At 42.2% G+C, this 25836-nt stretch overlaps 1 protein-coding gene across 2 annotated transcripts; it reads right to left on the bottom strand.

The window, feature by feature from the left end:
- Positions 1–9782: 9782 nt before the first annotated feature.
- tmigd1 (transmembrane and immunoglobulin domain containing 1) lies at positions 9783–24713 on the bottom strand. 2 transcript variants are annotated; one of them, XM_034177444.1, is made up of 7 exons: positions 24350–24713; positions 24145–24196; positions 22282–22359; positions 21815–22099; positions 12119–12403; positions 11906–12009; positions 9783–10229 (listed from the first exon to the last, which is right to left on the bottom strand). In XM_034177444.1, exons 3-7 carry the CDS (start codon positions 22343–22345, stop codon positions 10203–10205), a joined length of 765 nt encoding a protein of 254 aa, XP_034033335.1. In that variant the 5' UTR covers positions 22346–22359; positions 24145–24196; positions 24350–24713; the 3' UTR covers positions 9783–10202. The 2 variants fall into 2 exon arrangements, with proteins under 2 accessions (XP_034033335.1, XP_034033334.1); XM_034177443.1 differs by lacking the exon at positions 24145–24196.
- Positions 24714–25836: the final 1123 nt, after the last annotated feature.

The raw sequence follows: 25836 nt of genomic DNA, 5'->3' as shown, positions 1-25836 counted from the left end.
TCATAATAATGCACTTATTTACTTTTAATTTAAAATATGTTTGATAATTAATGTATTATGTATAATTACTGTATGACAATATAATCCCATGTTCTTTTTAAAATGAACAATTGTAAATATTAAACAATGTTATATAATCTACATGACTTTGTCAAACAGTGACGGTTTTTGATACGGGTCCAGGGCCGTCGCCCTGGGTGGCATTTATGGAGGGGCGGCACCGTGGGGACGAGCACTTAAAAAAAAAAAAATAAATCTCCACCACAAAATGGTTTTCTTGTCACTGTGTGTAGAATTGCCAAATTGGCGCCCCCTGCAGGCAGCTGCAGGTGCCCCTGCTTGCTGAAGCAGTGAGATGGTGAAAGAAAGGGGAGGGGCGCGCCACACGTGGAGGACAGTTCACCTCTGGGTTTTTCTAATGGTAGGGACAAGTGGGGGTGCAGGGGAGGTGGTTCATGGGCTAAAGTCAGTTACACCTCGACTTTCTTCCAATTAATGCACATCTCATTAATAATAACAATTATGATGACATTTAAAATGAGGCTTATCATCATAATAAACTGGTTTATTTAATGGAGAAAAAGAATCACATTTGGTTTCACTAGCATGGGAACACTAGCAACATTTCACTTTTGATTTTTGATCCACAGATGAAGACCAAAAATTGGGAGAAAAAGGCAAAACACGACATGATCAAATTTCTGTCAAACCTAAAACTTTTGCAGATTAGTTAATGCAAAATATTTACACATTTAGCCTAATATGTACAAACATCAAGCTAAATATTTAGCCAAATGTTGACACAAATATGTACCTTAATAAAAGAGCTAATTGTTCCTTCCTGAAAGACAGATTAATAAAGTGTCTAATGTAAGGGCATGTTTATTCAGATTTGCAATTCATGGATGTTTTATTTTGGGGCAATATTGTAGCCTGCGGGCTTTTGGTGTCAATTTCAATGGGAATTTCAGGGTCACTTCTAAAATATTAATAAAAAATGTGCAAAGTTTTGTGTTTTTAGGTGGGGTGCCACTCAGATGGAATGCCGCCTGGGGAGTAATTCAGTGTAGAACCGCCACTGTTGTCAAACAAGCAACAAGTTCTTGTGCATGTACAGATGCTTGGCCAGCTATTACCATTAATTCAATTGTGTTTTATAACAGGCAGTGGCTATCTCTACGTGTTCGTTCATATCTGTGAAATTCTATTCGTACATAGCGTCTGTCTCATTGGTTAGTAGAGGTCACGTGATCATGAGGTTACGTACTTGTACATGTATTTGCTAGTGATACGTAACTTGTTTAACTATTTTAACCACAACTATGAATCCTAACCATAACAATAACCCGTAACCCTAAAGATAACAAGACTGTGCTATGTACGAAAAGAATTTGGAATTATTAATACAGCTATGTTTGAATAGCCACTTCATAATATGTGTCATGTTCTTAAGGTGCATTTAGAAATAGGCAAGATGCGTTACGAATGTCATATTTGCGTCATTCTTGGCACATTCCTGACATTCTTAACGTGACTTAACGCATCTGAACAGGTTTCTTAATAGTGCGTGTTGGTGCGTGATATTCGTGATTTTCATGGAGCATGTTTTTGGCTGTCAAAAAAATCTTCCACAAATGTCACGCACCCTCATTTTGCCTCATGTCATGGAGGTTGCAACTGAGCGTGTTGATCCGTCTTGATTAGTGGTGATCGTTAATAGACTGTGACAGTATTCTTCTCTGACGTGCGCACAATTAAACCCTGCTACACTGCATTCAGTTTCATTGCTGCAGTATGCTGAAGGACAGAGATGCCACGTCGGCTAAAAGTGTCATTCCAATGCTCCTGCAGGTGTTCCACCTGCTTCATGTGCCTGATGTTTGGAAAAACACATGAGACGAGAGCCGCGTGAAGCCACACATCTGGCTCTCCCCGTCTCCTCCTCCTCTCTGCGCCACTCCGTGGCACAGAGCCCAACTAAGCATGCAGTCACAAAGTTATTCTGCTGTGGATTTTGAGGAACAAACTGGAGCGATCTGAATTGTTCAGCAACTGACGATTGGATGAATATGGGTGTGTGTGTGTGGAGACAATTCACCTCATTCACAACATGATAGAACTTAATGATGCGCTGTTACGCGCGGTAGTGCGCAAAACGCGGAACATTATTCTTGACCATATGTAATGGTTCCTGATAATTCTCCAGCAACACGTGTCATTAATTGTAACGTGTGGTAACAGGTTGCAGCAGTTCCTGAGGACACCTGACGCCTCTGCCCAAAATCATCACATTCGTGATCGGCGGCCAGAATGTATACGTACTTCGTGGCATTCGTGACGTGCTGTCGTTATTTGTAAACGCAGCATGAAGCGGAACACTTTTAAACATTTGTTTCAAATTCGCTGCTGATGTAATGGAGGTCCCATTTAGCACAGCAGTGAGTGTTTTCCTTTTGATATGGGCTCCAGAACAATGTTTCAAAACATGGTGTTACAAAGGTTTTGAAATATTCCGGAACAGTATTTCAAATTTGTCATCACTAATTATTCAGTCCATTTGTACATTATTTGGCTAGCATCCATCCACAAATGCTAGCTTAACTTGTTAGCTGACCTGACGGAAGGTGGGTGCTGAGTCGCAGAACCATTTACTGTACAGAATGCACTGACCCTCACAAGATTTACCCAATTAAGCCAAAACTGTTTTCTGCCTTCCATCAAGTAGGTTAGTGACACATCTATGGGACATTACATAGGCAAAACAAAGTTGCTTTATACAAATAATTCAATCTAGTGTTCAGAGTTCACCAAAAATGTGAAAGTGTTAAGGTTAGGTGTTACGGTGGCTAACTGGAACCAGAATTTAGGTGGACAGAGTAGAACCCCAGGATGCAGTTCAGCTCAGACACAGAGGATGGCGTTAAAGCACAGTTTTATTAAACGCAAATGAGAATCAAACAGTCAAAGGTGGAGACAAAACAGGGGAAGGAAATTCTCTTCATAAACTGGTGCAGCCAAACTGAAGAATCTTCATACTCGAGTGATCAAACTAAGGAGTCTTCTTCTCAACTGGAGAGTTCCAAACGCAGACTGAATTAACCAAGGGCTTTCTTTTCTTCAAAGATGGTGAGCTTAATACAGAGTTCAACACAAACTGTGATGCCTTCGTCAACAGGGTGAGTATATCTGAAGAGTAGACTTCATATAAAAAGGGTGAAGTCAGCACAAAACAGCTTCCTCCCAGAAGGTAATTCAACATAAACCCTTCTTCTGGAAGGAGGGTTCAGAATGCTGAGTCTCTTGCTCAAAAAGGAACAGCATCAAACAGTCTTTTTCTTCTAAAAGAGTTCCAAACAAAATCTTCCACAACTCAGTCTCTTTCTCACCAGACAGAGTCTTTATCACAAAAGAGATTTCAAACACAAAGTGAACTGGGAGCCTGGGAAAAACTAAGGAAAGCATCTTCCTTTCCAAAGGGTGAACTTACAAGAAACAACTTGAACACACTGGGAAGGAGCTCCAGGAAGTGCAGAAGAAAAAAAAAAAAAAAACCTCACTGGAGAAGTCAAAGTGCTAATCCAGGTGAGTACTCACTACATGCAGACATTGGTCCGTTCATTTGCGCCCCCTGTTGTGGGTCCGTGTCACTACACTTTCACAACAAGATGATAACATTTACTGTTTTTGAGTTATTCTTTAAAGAAATGATGGAATGCCTCACAAATAACTCACTCATTCACCCACTCATCTATACTTTTTTTGTGATGATCAAGTCCTAAGTCACTTGTCACATTCATGGCAGAATCCTCCTCCTCATCACTATATTGTGAATGCTGACCCTCGTGGAATACGATTACATTTTACACACACACACACACACACACACACACACACACACACACACACACACACACACACACACACACACACACACACACACACACACACACATTTTATATATATATACGAGGGCTGTCAATAAAGTAACAGTCCTTTTTATTTTTTTCAAAAACTTTATGGATTTCATTCATATGTTTTTACGTCAGACATGCTTGAACCCTCGTGCGCATGCGTGAGTTTTTCCACGCCTGTCGGTGACGTCATTCGCCTGTGAGCACTCCTTGTGGGAGGAGTCGTCCAGCCCCTCGTCGGAATTTCTTTGTCTGAGAAGTTGCTGAGAGACTGGTGCTTTGTTTGATCAAAATTTTTTCTAAACCTGTGAGACACATCGAAGTGGACACGGTTTGAAAAATTAAGCTGGTTTTCAGTGAAAATTTTAACGGCTGATGAGAGATTTTGAGGTGATTCTGTCGTTTTAAGGACTTCCCACGGTGCGAGACGTCGCACAGCGCTCTCAGCCGCCGTCGTCAGCCTGTTTCAAGCTGAAAACCTCCACATTTCAGGCTCTATTGATCCAGGACGTCGTGAGAGAACAGAGAAGTTTCAGAAGAAGTCGGTTTCAGCATTTTATCCGGATATTCCACTGTTAAAGGAGATTTTTTTAATGAAAGACGTGCGGACGGGTCCGCGCGTTGGGACGCAGCCGACGCGGTGCGGCGGCACAGGAAAAACACCTCCGTGTTGATAACCATTTGTAAAATCCAGGCGGCTTTTGATGGCTTTCAGTGGAGTGAGTATATGAGAAATTGTTTAACAGCAGGACATGTTCCAACTTGTCCTTAAGGCTTTCAACAGAGGTGTTTTTCCTGTGGCGGAGCGTCGCGGCGGCTGGGAGCCGACGCGCGGACCCGTCCGCACGTCTTTCATTAAAAAAATCTCCTTTAACAGTGGAATATCCGGATAAAATGCTGAAACCGACTTCTTCTGAAACTTCTCTGTTCTCTCACGACGTCCTGGATCAATAGAGCCTGAAATGTGGAGGTTTTCAGCTTGAAACAGGCTGACGACGGCGGCTGAGAGCGCTGCGCGACGTCTCGCACCGTGGGAAGTCCTTAAAGCGACAGAATCACCTCAAAATCTCTCATCAGCCGTTAAAATTTTCACAGAAAACCAGCTTAATTTTTCAAACCGTGTCCACTTCGATGTGTCTCACAGGTTTAGAAAAAATTTTGATCAAACAAAGCGCCAGTCTCTCAGCAACTTCTCAGACAAAGGAATTCCGACGAGGGGCTGGACGACTCCTCCCACAAGGAGTGCTCACAGGCGAATGACGTCACCGACAGGCGTGGAAAAACTCACGCATGCGCACGAGGGTTCAAGCATGTCTGACGTAAAAACATATGAATGAAATCCATATAGTTTTTGAAAAAAATAAAAAGGACCGTTGCTTTATTGACAGACCTCGTATATATATATATATATATATATATATATATATATATATATATATATATATATATATATATATATATATATAATTCTGTGTAAATAACACAGAAATTATATATATATATATATATATATATAAATAACACTCAGAAATCACAGACGAGAGGAAAATAAACATGGTGAAAAAATCCAATAAAAGCACTAAAAATGACTCAGTAATAATTTCTTTAGTGTTGTTCTTTCCATTCTCTTGCAGTTCGACCGTTTTCTCATCATGAAATATCATGCCATCCTGTTTTCACATAAAATTCCATCGTTTGACGTTTAGAGTAGTTCGACCAGCAGGTGTCGCTGTAGACCTGTATGTAAAAAAACCCTTTTTGAACGCCATCGCCTGTATGATTTCACACAGAAAATTTGGATAATAAGGTTGAAAACCATCTCAGATATTTAATTATGGCGTTTTCACACAGAGAACAGCCCGTGTGTTAATAGTCTGTACAATAAAAACAGTTTGGTGATTAACTTGTGTTTTGTTATAACTGCTTTTATTTGGCAAAATGGGCTGACAGAGAACAGATTTATTAGACATTTATCAGTATCTGACTGATAAATGTTCAGAGATCATTACATCATTACGACCAGGAGTATAGTCTAAAAGTAGCAGATCATTTTTGCACACGTGTGTTGGGTCACAAAACAAAATCACAGGCAAGTCAGACATTTGTGCAACATTTATATGCTAAGTTTCCCAAACAATTAGAATGTTTGAAATTTTTGAAGATTGATTTTTGCACCTAGGGGCAATGTGTTGGTCTCAACTTGACCTCTGACCTCATTATGAGAGAATCTATCAAAATGGATCAATCAAACACGAGAGTATTAGTTATTATTAAGCTCTAATGATATCTAAGTCATGGATATAAGTGTTAAACACAGAAAGGGATAAAGTGAATGTCTTTCTGAATGGACATCTGGGATAGTTTTTCATCCTTCCTCCATTTAAAAATAAAAGGACACATTATGTGTGAGAAGTATAATTGTGTCTGACATATTTGATTCTGGCTCTTGATGAGGTGTTTCTGTCAAAACACTGCCATTTAAATTTGGTGTTGCACTGTTTTATGTGAACCTGTTAAATGTTTACCATTAAGAACACAAAACTCCAGACCTTGACCCCCATGAAAAGAGAGCGAGCGTTAGTCTTTGTATTGCTGACTTGTTAAGAGTGAATGTATAACATCATTTTAACAAGCCTTGAATGCTCTGAGTCAGGAGGTAAAGTTCAATGGGAGTATGAAAATTTCATGATTATGATTCTGCTTTCACAGTTTGTACAGTGGGAACAAAAGAACACTCACTGTTGTTTATTTTCAAAATGTGCTTGCAGTTTACCCAATTAAATACACCTAGGGGTCAAACTGAACGTGATATGTCTATTTATCATGTTATAGAAAATGGTGACAGCTGGGAAAGGGTGTCAACTGTCACTTAAAGTATATAATAGGATATAGAATTTACAGTAAAACATTTCTTCCTTGACCCCTTATCCCACTGTAATCTTAAATTCATCAAGTGACTATACAGTGCCTATAAATTGCATCAACACCCTTGGGCTTTTACACATTTAATTTCTTTTATACCGTTTCGGAAATAAAACTAATTCAGGCTGCTCTACATTAAAATTTCTAAAATTATACTCTTTAAACTCAATCTGAAAACAAATCTCTACATGATATAAATGAAGTAAAAATATCATAAAGAAAATGATGAGTTGCGTAAGTAATGGCACTCTTTAGTATAAAACAAGTAAATCATCACTTTTAGAGACAGCATTCCTCAGAAATATCGGGATGATCCATGAACATTTCCAAGTGACCGAACATGTCTTACACTTCATTTACTTAGATTATTAAGAAATGCAAACAGTATGGCTCTCTATGGTACTCGTGTTTTTGTGGAGATCCTCACTCATCTTCTCGAGATTTTGAGAACTGCCTCCTCTAAACAGATTTATCAGCTGTGTTCTAAAATGATGGTTAATTTGTTGCCAAAGATACACCAAAAAGAAAAAAGGCCTCTTTGACACAAAAATGGCAAAATCAAGGGAAAGGGTAAAGCAAGAGGGCAAAAGGAGAATATTGGAACTGGTTACATGTCTCTCCTATAGGCTATGTAAGCGTGTCACACACAGGACAGACCGGCTCAGTGGGTGCATTCAACAGACCAAGCAGGAATCCAGATAAAGATTTCCATTGTCATAGCAATCCCTTGGTGGTGAGGAAGATGGTCTCTTGGTCGATTCCTGGATAGACACATGGAGCCGGAGATGACGCAACAGGCTCTCTCTTTCTCTCCATCCTCCTTCTCCTCGGTGGTGTTCATATGCTTGTCTTCGAACTTACACTCCCATGTGATCATTGTTCACCAGCTGGCTTGGTGCCTTGCGTGTTCTTCCCAGGTCTTTCAGTCAATGGAGCAGCTCTTGAAGTTGTACTTCAGGAGGACTTTGTTGCGTTTCTTCTGCCCTCCTCTGGACCGTTTTCCTTTGCTCAGCTGGGAGTAGAAGATCTGCTTGGGAAGTTGGCTGTCATGCATCCTAACAGTATGATCTACCCACCAAAGCTGGTTCTTGAATCTTGATGATGACGCAATTAGTGCTTCGGAGCTTGGCTTCAGCCAGGATGCTGATGTTCATATGGTAGTTTTCCCACCTGATGCAGAGGATACTCCTCAGCCAACATTGGTAGAATTGCTCAGTGCATTTTTTTAGGTGTCGGCGGTGTGCCAGCAGGGTTGGCATAACATTGGCTTTGTAGATGAGGATTTTCATCTTGTGTCAAAGGTTAAATGACAAACGTCACAGACTTCTAAAATAAGCCATTTCAAGGCCTATATTTTACTTACAACAGGGTAGGTTCTACATTCGCCCTATTGACGTTTCAAATCCTGCAAAACTTCGGAGAGGTCGCCGCGCTGCGAGATCTCAGTAACATTGGGAACTTCACTGAGATGCTCTGATCGGGCTACACTTTAACCGCTGCACACAGACACCATTAACATCGCAACATAAAACCATTTAAATATTGTGCCTAAAACTCTCATGAATATATTCTCTGGGTTTTTTTACTTTGTTATTGCGTTTGTTTTATGTAAACGTGAGAATCACAGGCTGTCTCTCCGTTATTTTCAATGGGAGCTGCTGTGAGCTACGCTCACTTCCTGATCATATCATTCTGGGGGAAAGTGAAGTTTGCTCTTTAACATCTTGATTATTGTTCTTTACAACACTGTTTGTCCTCTTTGTTCCAGACTAATATATATATATATATGTCTGAAATTTGGTTTGCGTTTATTAAATTCCACGCAGATTAAACGTAGCAGACATGGATTATTTGTTATAATTGTTTTAGCAAGAGGGCAGCACGGTGGATTAGTGGTTGGCACTGTTGCCTCACAGCGAGAAGGTCGTGGGTTCAATTCCCGTGGTCTTTCTGTGTGGAGTTTGCATGTTCTCCCCGTGTTTGTGTGGGTTTCCTCCGGGTGCTCCAGTTTCTTCCCATGTCCAAAGACATGCGGGTTTGGTGGATTGGGATCTTTAAATTGTCCTTAGGTGTGCGTGTGGGTGTGTCTGTGTTTGTTTGTCTGTTTGTGGCCCTGCGACAGACTGGCGTCCTGTCCTGGGTGTACCCTGCCTCACGCCCTATGACTGCTGGGATAGGCTCCAGCCCCCCGCGACCCTTAATTGGACAAAGCGGTAGAAGATGAATGAATGAATGTTTTAGCAAGTTTTCAGGGTATCAAGCAGCAGTCTCTTATTAATGTGATGAAAAGCATACATTTTTGTAGTACAATATTCATTTGCAATTGTCATCATGTGGATTCTCTGTTGTTTGACTGCAGCGACTCTCTGGCGCGCAAGGGATTAAGGGATATGTCAACAGGGTGAATACACAAACCTAAGACTATGGGACCTTGAGGATGTGTATAATGAAATTCCCACTATATTAACTGTGAAATGTGTCTACTCTACACACTTATTAAGCATCATTCAATCAATTTAAAATGGAAACCTTACTCTTTAACTACATACAAAGGGTACTTTAAACATTTCTCTGCCTCACCAAGAAAATGTTATAGGAGAAAGACTGTTTTTGCATTCTTTCTCAGCATAGTCTCCATTAACTTCAGTGCACTTGTAGTTCAGTGATGTTTAAGTTTCCCTAGCTCTACAGGGAAGAAGGCCAAACCTTGAACCTTCGGATACTTTTGTTTTTGGGTAAGGTCATGAATGTTTTTGAAGTACCCTCATATATTGATACCACCCACAAACAAAAATTTGGGAGGATATACAGTACTCATCCGATTTGTCTGTTTATGGGTCTTGTAAGCACAACTCCTCCAAAACCTTTTAGTGGATTTTAATTCAACTTCACACAATGGTACCATGCCATATGAAGAACTGCATGAAGAAAAATGATTCCACTGACATCTTCAAGGGGAACTCACTGGACTTTTAATTTTGACATCCTACAGTGACATTGACTTCATAAGTGCAACTCCTTCTAATCATCATTACAAATTTCTGTGAAAGTTCACCATATGATGTGCATGAAGGAAAATAATTCTGGTCCAACATCTTCCAGAAGAGCTGAGGCTACTTTTATTCAGATTTTAGCAAATATTGGTTACATTTATATAACACATAATAACTACAAGGTGTACTTGAAAATTCTGAAAAAAATGCATGAAGGAACTGCTGGGATAGACTTGAGCCCCACTCTGTGACCCTTGATTAGAGTAAGCGGGTATGGAAAATGGATGGATTGATGGATGAATCAACTGCATCAAAGAATACACGGTCTTTTATGCACAAAAGCAAAGAAAGATGACTCATGACCTTGGAAGGGTTGTTACTTTTGGCAAACTCCCTTGCAGCACTGTAAAAAGAGAACCAAAGCATTAGAAATATAATAAAAATAGTATAGTGGAACACCCTTAGCCATCCTTGCCTCTCTGACAAAGTTTGATTTTTAATCAGCCTCTGAAAGTTGCAGGAAATAATGTAAAATCTCATTAAAGTGACATTATTAATTAATCATAGTTTGGTTGTGAGTGCCACCATTTTTCTCTTCTTTCCTGTTGAAAAAGTAGGCCCCCTTGAGCTTCTCCTGTGTTTCACTCAAGGTTGCCACAACAGATCTGAGGTGGATTTGCATATTAATATGGCACAAGTTTTACACCAGATGCCTTTCCAGATGCAACTCCATTGGCCACCACCCCCGCCTCTCCTTTCCTCTCAAAAATGGGTGTAAATTGTTTCTGCACAGACTATAAGACCCTGTCTTCCTCTATGCTCAAAGTGGTGTATGATGCACCAATGGAAGTGTTATTACTTGTTTCCACCCAAGAAAGTTGCCATTTTCATGCCCAGCACCCATTTTCCTTCAATACCAAATGTACTCTGTGCCGCCATTAGGTGTGTTTCTCTAAAAATGCTAGTATAATACTGGTGTGTTCCAGTCATCCATCACAAGAAAGTGTTACACTTTAGCCCACATCCTAAAAACAGGTCAAAAGTCTCACAGAGTAACTTTGTGATATTTTAAGAGAGCAGCACTCAGATGAGCTTTACATAAGCAGGTTCACCACACATGTACAGTCTGCTCACAGCAAATACAGCATAATATGAACTTGAAACTAAATTCAACACAAAAATTACGTAATGAAAGAAATAACTGATAGAAAACACACAGCTTTAATAATTGTGATTTACCATAATGTGTTATAGCAGCCCAGTCTCACTTTTTGTTTGTGATACTGTCATGATATGTATTACATTTACATGACGCGGTCAATCTTTGACCACTAATTTTAACCCTAACCCCAACAGCTCCCTGTGTCACCCCAAATGTTGTGATACCATCATGAAATACTTTCATATCACCATCACAAACGTGCTCAATTTCATGATGGTATCATGAATTAATACATTAAGTCACTTTTTGTGATGGCATCACAAACTTGGCATGAGATTGGGTTGATTTAAACACTGCTTTACCTCCTCACCTGCGACTGGAGCTGTATGGAACATGTGTGGAGTCACTTTTCACGGATTGTTCAGATGTTAAATTTTGAAATAAAAACATAAATACTAGTCTTATATCGTTAACAAGTGTAACAAGACTGGATGGTGTCATGCTCTGTCTATAAAATACCCAAACATGCCCTTGTATAATGTGGAGCCCCTTTGCACCCAGCACCCAAGTTTTTGCTCGGAATCTGCACCTTTTAGAAAGTGGTTTTGCTTGGACATGCCTCAAAAGGGTTTGTGCTATGTGCTTTAGGCAGTGCTCTATAGAACCTCAAGATAGGGCCCATATTTTTCATTCCATAAAAGTTGAGAAAACCTGCCTTAATTCTTTCTGCAGTGGCATCAGTGTCTGTGTATCATAATAATTAAGCTTCTGTTGCACTTCAAAATCCCTCCCTCCACATCGTTCAAGGCTCCCCGCACAATGGACCTCATGAGGATCCACCCCAGGAGTTTGGAAACCATTTAGTTTGTGATTTAGGTCAGTGTTTGTACAGTACGTGTGCATGGTTTGTATTTTACCTTTGCAATTTTCTTCCTACGAGAAACTACGGCAAACAGCAAGGTGCACAGGACCACCACCAGCCCTGCTATCATTGGGAACAGGGGGAACGGCAGCCTTTTCTCTGAATGTGAGAAGAAGATTCCATTCAATACTTTCTTTCTGAACATCACTGTGTTGAAAATCACTGCTATAACATATCAGACACATCTGTGATGTGGTTTCAGACTAACCATTGACAGTGACTTCAAACATCTTGCTAAATTTTCCATATTTGGGAGACAAGGCAACACACTCGTACGAGCCCTCATGCACGCTTTTCTTCACTCTCTTGGCAATTAGCTGGGTAGTGCGTCCATCAGTGGTTATTGAGAAGTCTCCTAACAGATCCACTGTGGTTCCGTTTAATAGCCATGTCACAGATGAAACAGGTGGATTGGCCCAGGTATCACACCTCAGAACAAATGATCCACCTTCTGCGATGGCTATCTTGTCAGTCCCAGAGAGCATTGGGGGATCTGAGGAGCAAAATGATACGCTATTGGAATGCTGCTAGCTTGATTTGTTATAGCACATATTACAACTCGAAGCATGTAGGGCAGCGCAATCACATTTAACCCCTGCGTGATATCGCTGGATTTGACCACATCCCGGGACAGCTGGCAGGAACAAGGCAGAGTGTCGGCACAAACCACGGTTTAGTTCCAATATCTTTCAGTCCACTAACTTTTTTTTTTTGCTGGTAAAGGGATCAAAGTTTAACAGTCAAAACATTTGTAAACCCTAAAATCAAACATTTTAGTCCCTGTCGTGTGTAGATCAGTGGTTTGTGGCAGACTGGCTGTCGCTTGCTGATGACATCATCATTAAGCGCAAGATGTGATTGGCCAGTTGACGCATGGAGCATTGTGTAGTTCAGGTTCACTTTGGACGTTACGCTTTTACCGTCCCGTCAACACAAACAAAACGGACTGATTTTAACATTATTTTATTCCTTTGTGGCTGACTGGTTAATTGCCAAGACTCGGTGGGAGAGAGGAGATCTCACAGTGCAGCTGTGTTACAGAGGGACTTTTCTTCACCGTTTTATTAACTTTGTTGTGATTTGGTGCTATATAAATGAAATAAATTTGAATTTCCTTTGCCTCCTTGTTGAGCTTCTTTCTGTACTGTAAACTGCTGTGGGTTTTCTTCACACTCTCATGACCGCCACTAGCTTAGTTTATGACAAGCTAAAAGTGGAAGCTCTCTTTATGGCCGAACAACTCTTCACTTTTTGAGTATTCTGTGTTAGTACGCGCCCCCGGCCGACATGCTTGATGAATTCCTGCACAAAAAGTAGTTCCCAGATAATTGATAATGAGTATATCTCATCTACATTAATTCTAAAATTTACCAGTAATAAAATTATAAAGATAACTGAAGTTTTAAGAGTGGCCGTAATAAATATTTATGAAACTTAAAGTTCATGAGCAACTTCACCTGTTATCACTCAAGCACATCGTAAACATTGACACGATGGAGTTTGATGCAGAAGAGTTCAGAACGATACGATTGGAATGTTTTGATTCCCATTTACAGTTGGAGATGAAAGACTTTGGTGTTAACTTTGTGTTCAAGTCAGAACAAGAAGCTGCACTGAAAGAGATCTATCTGGGAAGAGACACATTCTGTGTGTTGTTGCTCCAACGAGAGCGACACACTGAACAGTGTGGTGAAAGTAGTCCGGCGAGCTCAACCTGTGGGCGCGAGCTATCCCACAGTTCCATAATACCAGAAATGTCGGTCCAATGAGAGCGGCACTCTGCAGGGTGGGTTTTCTTGTCCAATATAATGTGTAATGAAAACTGCAAACTCCATTTAACCAGTGTTTTAGCACCCCCAAAAATGTAATTTGAAAGAATAATAATATTAATAAGTACAACAACAATGAACGAGTACTGTGCATCCGTAAAGTATTCACAGCGCTGCACTTCTTCCCACGTTTTTTAATGTTACAGCCTTTTCCTAAAATGGATGCAATTCATTTTTTTCCTCAAAATTCTACATACAATACCCCATATTGACAATGTGAAAAAGTTTTTTTTTAATTTTTTGCAAATTTATTAAAAACAGTAATTATAATAATAATAAATGAAGAAATCACATGCTCAAAATTGAGCTCAGGCGCAACCTGTTTCCACCGATCATCCTTGAGATGTTTCTACAGCTTAATTGGAGTCCACCTGGAGTAAATTCAGTTGATTGGACATGATTTGACATGACCGCAGCCCGTGCGGTCGCAGAGGCAAAAACTCGGCTCTGGGAGGAGTTCGGGGAGGCCATGGAGGAGGACTATTGGTCGGCCTCGAAGAGATTCTGGCAAACCGTCCGACGCCTCAGGAGGCGGAAGCAGCTCTCCACCAGCACTGTTTACGGTGTGGGTGGGGAACTGTTGACCCTGACTGGGGATGTTGTCAGGCGGTGGAAGGAATACTTTGAGGATCTCCTCAATTCCATCGTCACGTCTTCCGAGGATGAAGCAGAGACTGGGGACTCAGAGGCGGACTCATCCATTACCGAGGCCGAAGTCACCAAGGTGGTTAGAGAGCTCCTCGTGGCAGGGCTCCTGGGGTGGATGAAATCCATCCTGAGTACCTTGGGTCTCTGGATGTTGTGGGACTGTCTTGGCTGACACGCCTCTGCAACATCACGTGGCGATCGGGGACAGTGCCTCTGGATTGGCAGACTGGGGTGGTGGTCCCTCTGTTTAAGAAGGGGGACCAGAGGGTGTGTTCCAACTATAGGGGGATCACACTCCTCAGCCTCCCTGGTAAGGTCTATTCCAGAGTACTGGAGAGGACAATTCAACCGATGGTCGAACCTCGGATTCAGGAGGAGCAGTGTGGTTTTCGTCCTGGTCGCGGCACACTGGACCAGCTCTACATGCTCCATCGGGTGCTCGAGGGTTCATGGGAGTTCGCCCAACCAGTCCACATGTGTTTTGTGGATCTGGAGAAGGCATTCGACCATGTCCCTCGGGGCACCCTGTGGGGGGTGCTCCGGGAGTACGGGGTCCGGGGTCCTTTGCTAAGGGTTATCCGGTCCCTGTACGACCGCAGCAGGAGCTTGGTTCGCATTGCCGGTAGTAAGTCAAACAGGTTTGACTTACTACCGGCAAAATCAGCACCTCCAAATCCGAGGCCATGGTTCTCGACCGGAAAAAGGTGCTTTGCCCTCTTCAGGTCGGTGGAGTGTCCTTGCCTCAAGTGGAGGAGTTTAAGTATCTCAGGGTCTTGTTCACGAGTGAGGGACTGATGGAGCGTGAGATCGATAGACGGATCGGTGCAGCATCTGCAGTAATGAAGAGAGAGCTGAGTAGGGGGGCAAGGCTCTCGATGTACTGATCGAGCTACGTTCCGATCCTCACCTATGGTCATGAGATTTGGCTCATGACCGAAAGAATGAGATCGCGAGTACAAGCGGCCGAGATGAGTTTCCTCCGCAGGGTGGCTGGGCGATCCCTTAGAGATCGGGTGAGGAGCTCGGTCACTCGGGAGGAGCTCGGAGTCCAGCCTCTGCTCCTCCACATCGAAAGGAGTCCGTTGAGGTGGCTCGGGCATCTTTTCTGGATGCCCCCTGGATGCCTCGCTGGAGAGGTGTTCCGGGCACGTCCCATTGGGAGGAGGCCCCGGGGAAGACCCAGGACACGCTAGAGGGACTACATCTCTCGGCTGGCTTGGGAACGCCTTGGGATTCCCTCGGAGGAGCTGGGGGAGGTGTGTGTGGATCGGGAGGTCTGGGCGGCTTTGCTTGAACTGCTGCCCCCGTGATCCGACTCTGGATAAAGCAGAAGAAAATGGATGGATGGATGGATGGATGGATGGACATGATTTGGAAAGGCACACACCTGTCTACATATAAGATCCCACAGTTGACAGTGCATGTCAGAGCACAAACAAAACATGAAGTCAAAGGAATTGTCTGATGACCTCTGACACAAGATTGTCTTGCACAATTCTGGGGAAGGATACAGAAACATTTCTGCTGCTTTGAAGACCCCAATGAGCACAGTGGCCTCGGTGAATGGAAGAACTTCGGATGCACCAGGACTCATCCTAGAGCCGGCCACCTGAGTAGGGCTGAAACAATTAGTCGAGTAATTCTGATAATTAGATTACGAAAAATGCTTGGCAAATTCTGTGCCTCGAAGGTCCGTTTAAGGTTGTTGTACATATGCCAGGCCTGTGTGTGGCACTGTAACAGGCTTACTGTGAGGCAGATTCACTCCAATAGTGGTCAGGGCACAGAGTAATCCATCAAATGTGAAAATCCATCAAATCCATCAAATGTGAAACGGTAATTCTGTGTCAGAATCCACATCAATACCTTCGTATGGTAGCTTCATACATTTTGGCACCAGTGTCAGTACACGACTTTCTTTTGCTCTCAGCTAACAGCGGCATTATGGCATCTGCGTAGCAGCATGCGCAGCCGTGGTTCTGTCGAGCTGTGTGTCTCGTCACATAAATCAACAGTTCCGCATCCTGACAATATTGTGCAGTTGTGCGAAACACTGGCCTATCGACAGGAATGACGTCTTGTCAGAACACCGGCCAGGGCGTGGAATAATACATCCAAAATGAAACTGTCAAATATTTTGCCACCGTTACCCCAATATTACAGTGGGGTAAAAAAGTATTTAGTCAGCCCCTAATTGTGCAAGTTCTCCTACTTAGAAAGATGAGAGAGGTCTGTAATTTTCAACATACACTCAAGAAAAATATAAACGCAACACTTTTGGTTTTGCTCCCATTTTGTATGAGATGAACTCAAAGATCTAAAACTTTTTCCACATACACAATATCACCATTTCCCTCAAATATTGTTCACAAACCAGTCTAAATCTGTGATAGTGAGCACTTCTCCTTTGCTGAGATAATCCATCCCACCTCACAGGTGTGCCATATCAAGATGCTGATTAGACACCATGATTAGTGCACAGGTGTGCCTTAGACTACCCACAATAAAAGGCCACTCTGAAAGGTGCAGTTTTATCACACAGCACAATGCCACAGATGTCACAAGATTTGAGGGAGCGTGCAATTGGCATGCTGACAGCAGGAATGTCAACCAGAGCTGTTGCTCGTGTATTGAATGTTCATTTCTCTACCATAAGCCGTCTCCAAAGGCATTTCAGAGAATTTGGCAGTACATCCAACCAGCCTCACAACCGCAGACCACGTGTAACCACACCAGCCCAGGACCTCCACATCCAGCATGTTCACCTCCAAGATCGTCTGAGACCAGCCACTCGGACAGCTACTGAAACAATCGGTTTGCATAACCAAAGAATTTCTGCACAAACTGTCAGAAACCGTCTCAGGGAAGCTCATCTGCATGCTCGTCGTCCTCATCGGGGTCTCGACCTGACTCCAGTTCGTCGTCGTAACCGACTTGAGTGGGCAAATGCTCACATTCGCTGGTGTTTGGCACGTTGGAGAGGTGTTCTCTTCACGGATGAATCCCGGTTCACACTGTCCAGGGCAGATGGCAGACAGTGTGTGTGGCGTCATGTGGGTGAGCGGTTTTCTGATGTCAGTGTTGTGGATCGAGTGGCCCATGGTGGCGGTGGGGTTATGGTATGGGCAGGCGTCTGTTATGGACGAAGAACACAGGTGCATTTTATTGATGGCATTTTGAATGCACAGAGATACCGTGACGAGATCCTGAGGCCCATTGTTGTGCCATACATCCAAGAACATCACCTCATGTTGCAGCAGGATAATGCACGGCCCCATGTTGCAAGGATCTGTACACAATTCTTGGAAGCTGAAAATGTCCCAGTTCTTGCATGGCCGGCATACTCACCAGACATGTCACCCATTGAGCATGTTTGGGATGCTCTGGACCGGCGTATACGACAGCGTGTACCAGTTCCTGCCAATATCCAGCAACTTCGCACAGCCATTGAAGAGGAGTGGGCCAACATTCCACAGGCCACAATTGACAACCTGATCAACTCTATGTGAAGGAGATGTGTTGCACTGCATGAGGCAAATGGTGGTCACACCAGATACTGACTGGTATCCCCCCCCCCAGTAAAACAAAACTACACTTTTCAGAGTGGCCTTTTATTGTGGGCAGTCTAAGGCACACCTGTGCACTAATCATGGTGTCTAATCAGCATCTTGATATGACACACCTGTGAGGTGGGATGGATTATCTCAGCAAAGAAGAAGTGCTCACTATCACAGATTTAGACTGGTTTGTGAACAATATTTGAGGGAAATGGTGATATTGTGTATGTGGAAAAAGTTTTAGATCTTTGAGTTCATCTCATACAAAATGGGAGCAAAACCAAAAGTGTTGCGTTTATATTTTTGTTGAGTGTAGGTACCACTTCAACTGTGAATGACAAAATGAGAAAGAAAAAAAAAAATCCAGGAAATCACATTGTAGGATTTTTAAGGAATTAATTTGTAAATTATGGTGGAAAATAAGTATTTGGTCATCCATAAACAAGCAAGATTTCTGGCTCTCACAGACCTGTAATTTCTTCTTTATGAGGTTCTTCTGTCCTCCACCTGTTACCTGTATTAATGGCATCTGTTAGAACTCGTTATCTGTATAAAAGACACCTATCCACAGCCTCAAGAGACTCCAAAGTTAACCATGGCCAAGACCAAAGAGTTGTCGAAGGACAGCAGGAAGAAAATTGTAGATGTGCACCAGGCTGGGAAGAGTGAATCTACAATAGTCAAGCAGGTTGGTGTGAATAAATCAAATGTGGGAGCAATTGTAAGAAAATGGAAGACCAAGACCACTGATAATCTCCCTCAATCTGGGGCTCCACGCAAGATGTCATCCCGTGGGGTCAAATGATCATGAGAACGGTGAACAAAAATCCCAGAACTACACGGCGGGATCTGATGAATGACATGCAGAGAGCTGGGACTGAAGCAAGAAAGGCTACACACTACGCAGAGAGGGACTCAAATCCTGCAGTGCCAGGCGTGTCCCCTGCTTAAGCCAGTATGTCCAGGCCCATCTGAAGTTTGCCAGAGAGCATATGGATGATCCAGAAGAGGAATGGGAGAATATCATGTGGTCAGATGAAACCATAATAGAACTTTTTGGTAAAAACTCAACTCGTCGTGTTTGGAGGAAGAAGAATGCTGAGTTGCATCCCAAGAACACCATACCTACTGTGAAGCATGGGGGTGGAAACATCATGCTTTGGGGCTGTTTTTCTGGAAAGGGGACAGGACGACTGATCTGTGTTAAGGAAAGAATGAACGTGGCCATGTATTGTGAGATTTTAAGCCAAAACCTCCATCCATCAATGAGAGTACTGAAGATGCAACATGGCTGGGTCCTCCAGCATGACAATGATCCCAAACACACCGCTCGGGCAATGAAGGAGTGGCTCCATAAAAAACATTTCAAGGTCCTGGAGTGGCCAAGTCAGTCTCCAGACTTCAACCCCATAGAAAATTTGTTGAGGGAGTTGAAAGTCCATGTTGCCCAGCAACAGCCCCAAAACATCACTGCTCTAGAGGAGATCTGCATGGAGGAATGGGCCAAAATACCAGCTACAGTGTGTGCAAACCTGGTAAAGACTTACAGGAAATGTTTGACCTCTGTCATTGCCAACAAAGATTATGTTACAAAGTATTGAGTTGAACTTTTGTTATTGACCAAATACTTATTTTTAACCATAATTTACAAAACAATTCTTTAAAAATCTGACAATGTGATTTCCTGGATTTTTTTTCTCATTTTGTCTCTCATAGTTGAAGTGTACCTATGTTGAAAATTACAGACCTCTCTCATCTTTCTAAGTAGGAGAACTTGCACAATCAGGGACTGACTAAATACTTTTTTACCCCACTATATATGGTCTGAATTCTCACACAATTAAACCAATCAGATTTGTGGAAAAAATTTAATTGGATTAGAATGTAGCACAAGAAGCTACAACTTCCAAAATGACAGAGTAAAATAAAGCCTTTTAAGAGAAAGAGGGTCCATGCTGATCATCTGAAATAGACTCCCTGCGCATTTAAAGCGAAGCAGTGTGTTTGTGTATTAAAAAAAACACTGTTTAGTCCACTGGCTGCTCTCTGCTCTACGTGCACTGTAAGTCAAACAAGTTTATTCAAAAACCACCTTTATTTGGATTTGATCAGAGTTATCATCGACAGGGTGCAGAGAGGCTTTATCAGTGTGGCTTTTCTGGAAAAGCTGCACTCCAGAGCCCAGTTTTTCACAGGCTGTGCTCACGTTCACGTACAGCCTGACTGACAGAGGACCAACCACCTTCGCTTACGGTCCAGTGTCAGGGGAGTGCTGAGCTCCTGACACCGGGAAAGATACAAAACTTGTAAAGATGTGAAAAAATAAATAACACCCAGGAAAACAGAAAGGGATACACTAAATTTGTCAACCTGCGTGATGGCGCAGCGACATTGTGCCATTGCTTAGAGACAGCCTTCGACTATTGATATTGTTTAAAAACGCAGAAGTACTTTTTATCTGATTACTTGATTAATCAATTAAATAATGGCTAGAATACTTGATTTCAAAAATATTCTATAGCTGCAGCCCTAAAACTGAGCAATTGGGACAAAGGGCCTTCGCCAGGGAGGTGACCAAGAACCCGATGGTCACTCTGTCAAAGCTCCAGCATTCCTCTGTGGACAAAGGAGAACCTTCCAGAAGGACATCCAGGACATCCATCTCTGCAGCAATCCACCAATCAGGCTTGTATGGTAGAGTAGCCCGACGGAAGCCACTCCTTAGTAACAGGCACGTGACAGCCCGCCTTGAGTTTGTCAAAAGGCACATGAAGGACTCTCAGAACATGAGAAACAAAATTCTCTGGTCTGAACAGACAAAGATTGAACTCTTTGGTGTGAATGCCAGGCATCATGTTTGGAGGAAACCAGGCAGCATCCCGACAGTGAAGCATGGTGGTGGCAGCATCATGTTGTGGGGATGTGTTTCAGCAGCAGGAACTGGGAGACTAGTCAGGAGTGAGGGAAAGATGAATGCAGCAATATACAGAGACATCCTGGATGAAAACCTGCTGCAAAGCGCTCTTGAACTCAGACTGGGGCGACTGTTCATCTTTCAGGAAGACAATGACACTGAGCATACAGCCAAGATATAAAAGGGATGACTTCAGGACAACTCTGTGAAAGTCCTTGAGTGGCCCAGCCAGAGTACAGATCTGAATCCGATTGAACATTTCTGGAGAGATAAATGGTAAATATGGTAAATGGACTGCATTTATATAGCATTTTTCCATCTGCATCAGATGCTCAAAGCGTTTTACACATCAATGCCTCACATTCACCCTGATGTCAGGCTGCTGCCATGCAATACGCCCACTACACACTGGGAGCAAGTAGGGTATTAAGGACCTTGCCCAAGGGCCCTTAGTGATTTTCCGGTCAGGCTGGGATTTGAACCGAGGATCCTCTGGTCTCAAGCCCAATGCTTTCCAGAGATTTGAAAATGGCTGAGGAGCAATGCTCTCCATCCAACCTGATGGAACTTGAGAGGTGCTGCAAAGAGGAATGGGCAAAACTGCCCAAAGATAGGTGTACCAAGCTTGTGGCATCATATTCAAGAAGACTTGAGGCTGTAATTGCTGTCAAAGGTGCATCAAGTATTGAGCAAAGGGTGTGAATACTTTATGTACACACAAATTCTTAGTTTTTATTTTTATTAAATTTGCCAAAAAAAAAAATTATGTTGTCATTATGGGGTGTTGTGAGTAGAATTTTGAGAGAAAAAATTAATTTACTCCATTTTGGAATAAGGCTGTAACACAACAAAATGTAGAAAAAGAGAAGCATGAAGGCTTTCTGGATGTACTGTATGCATTATATTGCAAGGTATCTGACATTTACAGTATTTTCCTCCACTCTAAGGGAACTCACAGGTGACATTTAGGGTGACAGAGGCAGTAACTGATGCATTTCTGGCCATGTAGCAGGTGAAAGTTGCACTGTTGTCTTCATGGGTGACAGGTGTAACACAGACGCCACTGCGTCCGTTCTTATTTCCTTCCAGGAGACTGACCCGGGCATTGTTCCTCAGCCAAACTAGTTCCTCTTCAGACAGAGTGCCTGGACTGGTCTGGCAAATCAGAGACACAGCGCTGTTCAGCTCTGTGCCAATAATCCCCTCCCCATCAAAAGCAGGTTCAGACCAGATTGTGACACCTTAACAGGTACAGGATGAGGAAGAATATAAAAATTATAAGCAAAGGCTGAGTTAGGGAGTGATAGATTGCTGTGCTTAAAAAAATACAAGTTAAAAAAAATGATAATTTGAATATTGCACTAATTTTATAACCCATACTGTATATCAAATATTTGTGTGCTACTGGGGAGCTAAAACTTGCCTGATGCATGGGTTGTACAGTAGAGAAGAAAACAGAGATTAGAAAGTCTCAGGATCAGCTTCATTTTCTTGGATAAACCTAGAGTGAAGTATAAATAGAAAAGAAATATAAATAAATATTTTTATATATAAATAAAAAGAAATATAAAAAAAGTCATAAAATAAACAGTGTGAACATCTCTGCTGTTAATCCAGTTGTGCCAAACAGGTCTGTTTTTACGAGGTCTGTTAGAAAAGTATCGGACCTTTTTATTTTTTCAAAAACCTGATGGATTTGAATCACGTGTGCTTGCATGAGCCAATCTTGAACCTTCGTGCACATGCGTGAGTTTTTTCACGCATGTCAATTGCGTCATTTGCTTGTAAGCAGCCTTTGTGTGAGGATGGGTGGAGTCTCTCGTCATTTTTTTCTTTGCAAGCAAATGGCGGAACGACTGGAGCAGCGCGACTGCATCAAATTTTGCCAGAAACTGGGCAACAGCCAGGTGGAAACCATTTGGATTATTCAGACGGCTTTCAGTGACGATCCTATGTGCATCACACAGATTAAGGAGCAGTACAACTGGTTTAAAGACGTGGAAGAGGTGGACATCAGCACTTTTTCGGCACATTCCACTGTGACAGAAGATTTTGCCATGAAAAGAGTTGCAGTGAAATTCATGCCGATGGCTTGGGCACGAAGCTGATGGCGGAGCAAAAGCGCCTCCGTGTTGAAGCCTCACAGGACCTGTTGTAACATGCCCAGCTCTTCCACCATTCAGAAGATTCAGACGGCTTTCGGTGGCTTTTCAGTCGTGTGACTATCCGAGAAATTGTGGACGAGGTGGGCATGTCACAACATGTCCTGTGAGGCTTCAACACGAAGGTGCTTTTGTTCCGCCATCAGCTTCGTGCCCAAGCCATCGGCATGAATTTCGCTGCAACTCTTTTCATGGCAAAATCTTCTGTCACAGTGGAATGTGCTGAAAAAGTGCTGATGTCCACCTCTTCCACAATTTCTCGGATAGTCACATGACGGTCCCACATCACCACAGCGTTCACTTTGGAAATGATCTGGTCATTTCAGCATGTTGATGGCCGCCCGGAGCGCGGCTCACTCTCCACCGTTGTGTGGACGTCTTTAAACTGGTTGTACCGCTCCTTAATCTGTGTGATGCACATAGGATCGTCACCGAAAGCTGTCTGAATAATCCGAATAGTTTCCACCTGGCTGTTGCCCAGTTTCTGCCAAAATTTGATGCAGTCGCGCTGCTCCAGTCGTTCCGCCATTTCCTTGCAAAGAAAAAACGACGAGAGACTCCACCCATCCTCACACAAAGGCTGCTTACAAGCAAATGATGCAATCGACAGGCGTGAAAAAACTCACGCATGCACACGAAGGTTCAAGATTGGCTCATGCAAGCACACGTGATTCAAATCCATCAGGGTTTTGAAAAAATAAAAAGGTCCGATACTTTTCTAACAGGCCTCGTACCTAAGTTTTGGTTTGTAGTCTTTGTTAAAATTTAAAGTCACAGTTTATTAAGTAACACAATGTTTCCGCCTCCTAAAAGATCCGCGTCTGTAAAAAAGTATATCAGTGGCAAAGGTTGGATGTAAAGCTGTCCCACAGGAGCGGTGCCTAAATTCGGAAAAAATGAAAATATATGATGCAAGCAAACAAAGGCTGTTGTTCTTCATGATAAGCATGTATTGTTGTTCAGAAACTTTTTGTTGCTTTGCAATACATTCAGCTAACATGTTATTTTACAAAGTACAAACTGATCTAGTGTTGTGTTTACACTCACAATTTTGACGATAAGTGAAGACAAATCTGTCATTTAAATTAACCCCTGTAGGTACAGTTTGTACTTCTGCCACTTACTGTAGCTCTTGTGTTACACTGTTATTGCTCACAGCTTTGCTTTTTTCTTCCTCTAAAGAAAGATATAAAGGGAAGAACTAACAGTAAGGTCATATAAAATATATTATATCATTTACATGAAAATTAAATTTAAAATTAAATTTTCTGATAGCTCATTTGGTTGTGCACACAGACAGGTATATATGGTCATCATTTAGAAACTTACCTGACAATGATCTTCTTTTCCTCTATTCTCTCGTCTGCTTTCTTTCTGTTCTTCCCTGTGTGTGAAAGTGAAGTTGTGAAGGACAGTTTGTATTCTTTGTATCTTTTATATGCTTTCCTTGTTTTGACAAGGACAATTTTATAACTTCCTTCATTGTTGCTAAATGACTTTCCTGTCATTCTGCTCCTGCCAACACCCCGTCAGTGTTCCAGTCCATTCATTAAAGCCACAGTTGTAAGATTTGGTGTCATCTACTGGTGACGTTGCAGATTGCATGATGCTGTCACCGGTTATGATTCCACTTCACATTTTTGCTTGTTTGGTGATGGTGATTCATGCTACCTTGGCTTCTCTTATGATAAAGTATGATCTCACAAAAATGATGGTTCGAACAGTTAACCTGCACTAACAACTTTTAGACAGTGTATAGTGGAGCAACCACTCTTCTTTCTTCCTGCCGCACTGCTAAATGTGGAAGATGAAGTAAATATGTCCCTTTTATCAACATGGTGGCCTCCACAGTGGGGCACATCAAGGGGTGTGTCTACATGCTGCCTGCCGATCACTAACCCCTACCAGTGGGCATTTTTCTGTTGAAAATATATTTAATTAGCAAGCCACATTCATATATAGCATCTAAAAGCTGGCAATGCAAATCTGTGTGAAAAACAGTCTTATGTCTAATCCAATACAATACAATGTGGAATTCATCAGTCAGGAACAATTTCAAAAAGACAAAATCAACAATAACAACAAATTTTTCATCTTAATAAAGAGCTGTCTGGTTCACATAAAAAAATGCCATAAAAATAATTACCAACCATAATATTAAACATTATGTACATAACATCCAGCCAAAATATGCCTGCAGGAAAGTGTCATTTTGGCTTTAATGGTGATGATCTCATTTTGGCACAAAACTAATGTGTTAATATGTCATTTTGATTGCACATCAGAAGTGCCAATTGTGTTAGTCACGCCTTGTCCAAGCTTGACACTGCTTGCTGACACATTCGCATTTAACAAAGATTTTCCTGAACTCACTCACTCATCTTCAACCACTTACTCCATTTTTAGGATCCAGCGGAGGTCGGGGGTGGGGTGGTGGAGCCTATCCCAGCAATTTTCCCTAACTATAAACCAATAATAAATGCTAGATTGACGCGGAGGCAACTGACGCAACAAACTTTTAAAAACATTTTATTTGCACATTCTGATTCTCTTCGAACATCTCTCAAAATATTTTATCAATGACGGAGTGTATGAAACCTTCTTATGGTTTCCTTGCAAACAATGTGCGTGTGTGTAAGTAATAGAACTAGTCAGAAACCAACCCTAACAATAATAATAATAATAATACAATAACATGCTTTTGGAGGGCGATATGCATTTTCTGAGTCCCTCCATTTATGCCCAGTCACCCAAAATGACAGATATTCGCCCGAGTTAGATGAGGGCGAATATCTGTCATTGTGGGCGACTGGGCA

This window comes from Thalassophryne amazonica, chromosome 9 (genome assembly GCF_902500255.1).
Source record: "Thalassophryne amazonica chromosome 9, fThaAma1.1, whole genome shotgun sequence".
Classification (NCBI taxonomy): Eukaryota; Metazoa; Chordata; class Actinopteri; order Batrachoidiformes; family Batrachoididae; genus Thalassophryne; species Thalassophryne amazonica.
The sequence above is the reverse complement of the archived record's forward strand: the minus strand, read 5'-3'. Positions and strand labels throughout refer to the sequence as shown.

What these genes read in the sequence shown, in the direction of transcription:
- tmigd1 (XM_034177444.1), bottom strand. Translation starts at nt 22,345, where the DNA reads ATGAAGCTGATCCTGAGACTTTCTAATCTCTGTTTTCTTCTCTACTGT. An exon ending in CTGTACAACCCATGCATCAG is followed by an intron (nt 22,100 to 22,281) that starts GCAAGTTTTAGC and finishes GTACCTGTTAAG; the next exon opens with GTGTCACAATCTGGTCTGAA. An exon ending in GTAGGAAGAAAATTGCAAAG is followed by an intron (nt 10,230 to 11,905) that starts GTAAAATACAAA and finishes CTCTTTTTACAG; the next exon opens with TGCTGCAAGGGAGTTTGCCA.